The sequence below is a fragment of the Frankliniella occidentalis genome, unplaced genomic scaffold (genome assembly GCF_000697945.3).
Source record: "Frankliniella occidentalis isolate FOCC.00 unplaced genomic scaffold, Focc_3.1 Scaffold250, whole genome shotgun sequence".
NCBI lineage: Eukaryota > Metazoa > Arthropoda > Insecta > Thysanoptera > Thripidae > Frankliniella > Frankliniella occidentalis.
The window spans coordinates 228,437-235,510 of record NW_026267376.1 but is presented as its reverse complement, the minus strand read 5'-3'; the positions used below and the strand labels follow the sequence as shown (position 1 = coordinate 235,510).

The 7,074-nt window shown below is 57.8% G+C and overlaps 3 protein-coding genes across 5 annotated transcripts in view; 1 reads left to right on the top strand and 2 right to left on the bottom strand.

Moving 5' to 3' along the window:
• LOC113217389 (leucine-rich repeat and calponin homology domain-containing protein) overlaps window positions 1-7,074 on the top strand; it is a 63,629-nt gene that overhangs the window by 26,459 nt on the left and 30,096 nt on the right. The gene's annotated exons all lie outside the window — the stretch shown is intronic.
• The window catches only part of LOC113217393 (uncharacterized), a 7,915-nt gene continuing 4,010 nt past the window's right edge, over window positions 3,170-7,074 (bottom strand). Inside the window, exons 1-3 of one of the 2 annotated variants that reach the window (XM_026437281.2) lie at window positions 4,913-5,213; window positions 3,902-4,165; window positions 3,170-3,833 (exon numbers count right to left, since the gene is read on the bottom strand). In XM_026437281.2, coding sequence (XP_026293066.1) covers window positions 3,294-3,833; window positions 3,902-4,165; window positions 4,913-5,050 — 942 coding nt within the window. In that variant the 5' untranslated portion in view covers window positions 5,051-5,213 and the 3' untranslated portion in view covers window positions 3,170-3,293. Of the gene's footprint in view, window positions 3,834-3,901; window positions 4,166-4,912; window positions 5,214-7,074 lie in introns of those variants that run through there. The other variant, XM_052273140.1, reaches the window with a different exon arrangement.
• LOC113217391 (uncharacterized) lies at window positions 5,453-7,073 on the bottom strand. Its single transcript, XM_026437278.2, has 5 exons — window positions 6,939-7,073; window positions 6,747-6,817; window positions 6,561-6,648; window positions 6,198-6,464; window positions 5,453-6,120 (listed from the first exon to the last, which is right to left on the bottom strand). The coding sequence occupies exons 1-5, from the start codon at window positions 7,068-7,070 to the stop codon at window positions 5,569-5,571; spliced, it is 1,110 nt and encodes a 369-aa protein (XP_026293063.2). The 5' UTR covers window positions 7,071-7,073; the 3' UTR covers window positions 5,453-5,568.

Below are 7,074 nucleotides of genomic sequence, written 5' to 3'. Positions count from 1 at the left end.
CACTGGAAATGCAAGTGTGTGAATGTCGCTCACCTGCAGGTGAGCGACATTCCATTCGTACACTTGAGGGGGTAAACGTGTGAATTTTTTCACACCTTTACGCCCCTAAGTGTACGAATGGAATGTCGCTCACCTGCAGGTGAGCGACATTCACACACTTGCATTTCCAGTGCGAGCGTCGTCGTCGCTGCCTAATTCGATTTATCGAAGACAAAAAGATGAACTATCGCCGAACAAATCTTGGTTTTTTTCGTTTTTTGTTTTTTTTCGGGTCGCTTAATCACGCCTACATTGACCCACTTCGAAGGCCGCGCGCGCGCTTGCCGCCGCTAGGGGTCGGCGCCGGGGTCATATAGGCGGACCTGATGATGGTGGCCCCAACCATCCCGGCGCCACGACGGCGCAGCGCAGCAGGCGCGTTCGTTCATCGCCCGTAGTATAAATCACGACCACCTTGAACCTTTCGGAGAGAAGATGAACCGAATTTAAACCGAGTCGGGCGGGAGTCGCGAGCGGCGTCTCTCGCGAAGGAAAGGCGCGGTGCAACCGAAATAACTTGAAATATATACACACATACACACAGTATTTCTGTGACTGTGCACGACGCACTTTAGGCCCACTCTCTGCTGCTGCTGCTTCTGACGTGGCGCGCCTGGAGTCTCTCATTCGCACGCGGTGAGTCATGCGCCACGGCACGCGGGCCGGCGCGGAGGGAAAGGGGAGCAGCAGCAGCAGCGGGAGCCGTACGGCCGTACGGGCCCAGCCCAGCGTGCTATCTGCGACCAGACCACGTGGTGCCCCCCGCCCCCCCCCCCCCTGCGACCAGACCACGTGGTGCCCCCCGCCCCCCCCCCCCCTGAGGCCCGCGGCCCCATGGCTGTACGCTGCGGGCGCGAGTTACCCCTTCCCTTTCCCCCTCACCCCTCCCTCCCTCTCTCTCTCACCTGGCGTGAGCGCCTCTTTTTGCTTCCTCACCGGAAGCTCTGCTTTTGCGGCTGCAGCATATGTTGGGACCACTGCCAGGGCAGGTTCGCGCGCGCGAGGTCGCCGTTGTCGCTGGGATTGGCGGGATGTACATGCAGGTGACGCCACCCGCGGGCTCGCGCGTGGGGGGGATTCCGTCGTTTTCCATTCATACGAGGAAAGAAAGAGCAACTTTTAGATTTTATGTTCTGCTGCTTTTTCTTTGGCAGTGTCGTTTTTGAACTGGTACAGTGTAGGGCTTTTGGCACGCTGCGGGGCGTTGGACCGTGGTCGCGGCGGGCCGCGGGCCATAGCTGTAGCCGTCCGCAGCTGCCGATGGATGAGTCACTCTCGCGCTTGTGCCCTAGCCCCCCCCCCCCCCCCGCCTATCCCTTTTACAATGGGATGGTCGTCATTCCTTTGCGATCGGGAAAGGAGAAGGAAGGAGGGGGGAGTGAAGCCTCGGCTGGGTGGCTGCGGCTGTGTGCGCCATTCGATACCCGTTGAGCCATGTGCTTGCTGCCTTCGCTGCTCGCGACGCGGGTGGGGCGACTGGAACCCGTCCAATACGGCGGGCTGCGCGCACCGAACGACGCAGCTCGACGTGTTCGTGGAACCGTACCGTACCCCCGCGCCGTCGTGTCGTCGTGCTTATGGCCTGCCGCTGCTCAGCTTGTACGTCGAGCGGACCGGACGTTTGGCAAGAAAGTGTGTAAAAGCAGGCGTAACCAAGCCGCGTGCTGGCGTCGAAACATGTCGTTCCCATCTATACAGTTGAGTGTGTCTTATTTTGTATCGTCCAAACCAGAAACCGAATGAATGAGTGCTATTACTGTCGCTTTTCTTAATTATAACTTAAGGCCCAAAACTGGCTGACGTCGCCGCCATGACTTACTGGTGGACTCGTGAGCACACACACACACACCGCACGTCCAGCCGTCCTTGCCCCACTTGAGCCCTACGGGCCGGCCGGCGGCTGCGCTCGACCAGTTCACGCATTGTCCCCCATTGCGTAAGCACCCCCCCCCCCTTCCCCTCGGTCACACACCCGTACGACCGGCGTACTCACACTGGGTCGTCATCGTCGTCTCTTGTGTGTGTGTGTGTGCTTGTGAGGCTATGGTGTCGTCGTGTCGTGGGACCGGAATATATAATAATAATTACTCATGGGAACCTGGAACCTTCCTCGGCGCCTTTTCTTCTCTCTCACTCTTTCCGAAATAACGATCATTCGTTGTATCTTCACTCTAAATGTCAAGGACAATTTTTGTAACTAGCACCGGACTTCTGCGTGCATAACTGAATTCCGATACAATATTGTGATTTGCTAGTCACTAAATGTGTGTTGGTAGTTACAATATTGTATCTGAGCTAGTTATGCACACAGAAGTCCGGTGCTAGTTACAAAAATTGTCCTTAGACATTTAGAGTGTTCATATCGCACTAAAGGCGTGTATTATCGATGTGTGGTGAGTCTCTTAACAGTTGCAATATGATAATGACATATTTCACAAATCGATTAGAAACACGTGTTGTAAAATAAAATTTTAACAAATGACTTATTTAGGAGTTTGGAAAAGTTTTAATTTTTTCCAAAGATTTTCCGCGAGTGCGGGGCAGACGCGTCCGAGGGCGGCCCCCTCTGTGGTCGTACCAGTGAATGGCTTTGAAGATGGGAGCGGGGTGGCGCTCCAAACTGTTTCAACTGTTTTAATGTTCTGCTCGCGAGAGCGACCCGCCCTGGTCCTCGACCCGCGGGTGCAGCTGCTGCCGGGAAACAGAGAGAGAGGGACACCCCGAGGGGCTTAAAGGGGCTGCTGGACCTGCCTTGTTCGGAGGGTGTGTGTGTGTATTTGCGCAGAAAGGCTGAGCAAAGCTGCGCGGAGCTTGTGTTTATTTTCCGTGTCCACATACGAAGGCGCTCGCGCGCGGCTTTTGGCGCGCAGGCAGCGTGGGTGACGCTTGTAAACAAACAGCCGCAGAGAGAGAGAGAGAGAGAAAAAGCGAGCTTTATTATGAACGGGAAAGAGGAGCATAGCAAAAGGATTTCGGAGAGCGGCGGAGGAGATTTGCCGCATGTGCGCGGGTATGCGGCTCGAGGGGGAGCGGAAAATATTTAGTGCTTTACTCCATTTCGTGACCAAAATAGTTTGCTGTCTGCGATCAACAGAAATCAGGAAATGATGGAAGGTGGTTGACACCAATATATGGTACGTAAAAATATATTAAAAATGCATTCAATTGTACATGCAATTAATGCCCTCCTCCCCCTCAAATTGGCATCAACGAACATGCAACGCAGATTACAATAGTAATCTTTTGCGCCGGCCCTAGACCCATTCGAGGTGCACGTGGTCACACTTGCCGCACAGCACCTCGACCCGGGGCAGCACCCGCCGCACCTCGGCGAGCTGCTCGGTGCAGGCGGCTAGCTCGTGGCTGCACCTGCACCTCCACAGCACGAGCCTCCTGAGCGCCCGCAGCCCGCCGCGCTCCAGCAGCGAGTGCAGGTCGCGGCAGCTGTACGGCCACTTGTCGTCGTCCGCCGTGCCCACCAGCAGCTCCAGCTCCTCTAGCGAGCCGCCGTGCACCCGCAGCAGGGACTGTGTCATGGCGAGGGGCATGTCCCAGACCCCGAGCCAATGCAGGCCGTCGTGCCCCGGCGGGAGCGCGGGGGCCTCGGCGTCCAGGGCAGCAGCAACCCCAAACACGGCCAGCCTCCTCAGCCGCGGCATGGCGTGCACCACCCGCAGGTGGGCCTCGGAAGGGTTGCCGACGCTCAGCCGCTCCAGCGTGGGCGCGACGCGCTGCAGCAGCTGGAGGCTCCAAACGGGGTCCTTGTCGCAAAACAGACCGGCCACCCGGGTCACCTGCGGCAGAACGCGGAGTCTGTAGAAGGGCGCCGCGAGCTGCAGGGTGGGGCCGCACTGTCACTCACCCCTGGCGCCTCAGCGAGGAGGGCCGCCTTGTCCCGTTGCCGGGCCATGGGCCCGTACATGCTGACAACCTCCACGTCCATCTCCCACACCGACCGCGCGCAGTGGGGGCAACGTGGTGGGCACGAGGCCGAGGTCGTCGGAGGTGAGGCAAAGTTGAACGTGGACTCAGCCGGAGGGCTCGCGGCGGCGAGCGGTGACCCCGCTCCCGTGGAGGTGGCGGACCCGAAGTTGCCGGTGGGTCGACTCGGCGACTCAACCCGCCTCTGTAACATTCAGAAGTATGATTGTAGGGTTGTACTCGAGGGGTGGATAACTCCTGAATTGGGTGTCCAAATTTCAAGAATTGAATTTGAATTAGCCTGGCTTGGCTTGAATTGAATTTGAATTGGACTGAATTGGTTTTGAATTGATTTGAATTATTGCGATTTTATGTTACTGAATTAGTGTGAATTGGCTAGAATTGACTTGAATTGAATGCACAATGTCTTGAATTGGGCTGAATTAGTTGAATTGGACTGAATTAGTTTGAATTGGGCAGAATTAGGGGTGTACACTTGGCAGGGGAGTTATCCACCCCTCGGTTGTACTGCTTCAACACAAGAGTAACGAGTACACCACCGTGTCTCCAAGTACAACAATGTACTCTCTTTTCGGCCTGGACGCCGCCGCCCCGCAGAGGGCCCCGGCGGCGGCGATGCAGTCCGAGCACCCTGTCGCGGGGAGGGCCTGTCAAGGGAAGCAGTTTGGTGACTCCGGCCCTCCAGCCCCAAAACACTACGTCAGACCTCAGTTTCTGCCATCGTGTCAGTGTCATTATGACCCACTGCAAAGTCGGGCTAGTCCTAGATAAGCTGCTCACTTGCCTAACCGCAACTTCAGCCGAAGAAAAGTGAAGTTGTTGTTGGGGAGGTTAAAGATGTACTGGGAAGACAAACTGTGTTTTTTCCGATACGTATGGACACAAGGCCGCAAGTCCTCTGCTAAGTCCTCGTCGACTGCCTCGGACTCACCCTGCAGCACGTCGGGCACTCCTTCCTGTCGCTCCGCTGGAGGCACCGCAGACACACGGTGTGCCCGCACGGCACAATCTTTGCCACGCGCTCCGCCGGGTATTCCTCGAGGCAGCTGTCGCAGTCCATGAGGGGCATGGTGGCTGCCGGTGCTGCTGGCACGTCCTGCCGCGGCCGCGAGTAACGCTGTGTGCGCGATTGGGAGTGCTACTACCGTCGCCCGCTAGTGATAGCGACTGATGCTAGCGATGCGCAGATACGAACCACTTCGCGTGCCGGATCCTCAATGAGTGAAAAGATTAATCTACGACGACGTGTCTTGTCGGTGTCCAAGGCCCCGCGAGCGACCCCAAAGAAAGAGAGAAAGGGAGGGTGGAGGGTAGGGGAGGAGAGGTGGGAGCGAGCTATGTTATGAATGGGAAAGAAGACCGTCTAGTAAAGATGTTTCGGAGTGAGGGTACGGGTACGTGACTTGAGGGTGGCCAGTGACTAAAAAAGTTTATTTGTAATCATGATAACTCAGGTAATGATTGCGGCTGATTTAATATGAAGCTTATAAAAATATATTTGAAAAACATTTAATTACACACCAATGAACATGCAACGCAGATGACAATAGTATTCTCCGCACGAAACAGTTTGCCCAAAGCGCACCGCTAGACATGTTCCTCCTCTACATCGTCACACCTCCCGCAGAGCACCTGCGCCCAGGGCAGCACCCGCCGCACCTCGGCGCGCTGCTTGCTGCAGGCGGCCGGCTCATGGCTGCACCTGTACCTCCTGAGCACGAGCCAGCTGAGCGCCCGCAGCCCGCTCTGCTCCAGCAGCGAGTCCAGGTCGTTACAACTCACTGGCCACCCTTCACTGCCGGCCGTGCCCACCCCCAGCTCCAGCACCGCCAGCGTGCGGCTATGCACCCGCAGCAGGGCCTTTGTCGTGGAGCGGGCTACGTTGTACGTCGCAAGCCACCGCAGACCGACGTGTCCCGGCGGCAGCGCGGGCAGCTCGAAGGGCTGGGCGGGCACGACGTCGTCACCACCCCACACCTTTAGCCTCGTCAGCCGCGGCATGGCGTGCACCGCGCGCAGATGGGGCTCCGAGCCGCCGCTGCCCAGACTCAGCCGCTCCAACGTGGGCGCGACGCGCTGCAGCAGCTGAAGGCTCCAGGCGGGGTCGCGGACGCAGTTCAAGTCGACCAGCCGGGTCACCTGCGGCAGAACGGAGTCAGTCTCGGGGGTTGCGCGCTGAGGCTTACGGCCGACCCGCGACCCGCGCTCTCACTCACCCCCGACGCCTCTGCGAAGAGGGCCGCCTTGTCCTGCTGCCGGGCACTGGGTCCGTAGTGACTGATAACCTCCACACTCAATTCGCGCTGCGAAGGAGCACTACCTCCCCACCATGGTAGGAGACACGGGGACGCAGCGGTCGGTGGTAGCGGAAAGTTAAACGTGGACTCTGCTGGAGGGCTCGCGGCGGTGAGCGGTGACCCCGCATCGCCGCAGGGGTTTGGCGCGGGGCTGTAGGCGGGTGGGTCCTGTGACTCAACGCGCCTCTGTAACATCCGGAAGTATAACTGTAGGGCTGTACTATCCGTATCCACAGGAATATGTGAATGGATACGCGGCATCTCCGAGAGCAAAAAATATACCCTCTTCTCGGCGTGGACTTCGTCGCCCAGTCCCAACAGCGGGGCGCGGCGGCGGCGCGGCAGTCCGAGCACCAGTCGCGGGGTGGGACTGTCGACGGGAACCCCAAAGACACTTTCTCAAGTTCTGCCTTCGGAGCTGTCAGTGTCATGAGTCAGTCAGTACAGTTCTAGATTAGGTGCTCATACCTGCCTGAATGCTCCATCAGCTGGAGAAGAGTGCAGTTGTTGGGTAGTGCATCGGGTTCGTTGAAGAAGTACTGGGAAAACAAATCGTTTTTTAGAGACGTATCATGGACAAAAATGGCTGCACAAGACTAGTCGGACAATTGGTTGGGTTTGGAGATCTTGCAAAAACCTCGTTGACTGCCCCGGACTTACCCTGGAGCACGTCGGGCACTGTCTCCTGACGCTCTGCCGGAGGCACCGCAGACACACGGTGTGCCCGCACGGCACAATCTTGGGCAAGCGCTCCGCCTGGTCGTAGTCCTCGAGGCAGCTGTCGCAGTCCATGAGG

Bases quoted from the DNA above. Each gene is read 5' to 3' on its own strand.
- LOC113217391 (XM_026437278.2), bottom strand. From the start codon at position 7,070: ATGGACTGCGACAGCTGCCTCGAGGACTACGACCAGGCGGAGCGCTTG. The intron at 6,818-6,938 runs GTAAGTCCGGGG...TTGTTTTCCCAG, and splicing joins AGTGCCCGACGTGCTCCAGG to TACTTCTTCAACGAACCCGA. The intron at 6,121-6,197 runs GTGAGTGAGAGC...GTTCTGCCGCAG, and splicing joins TCTTCGCAGAGGCGTCGGGG to GTGACCCGGCTGGTCGACTT.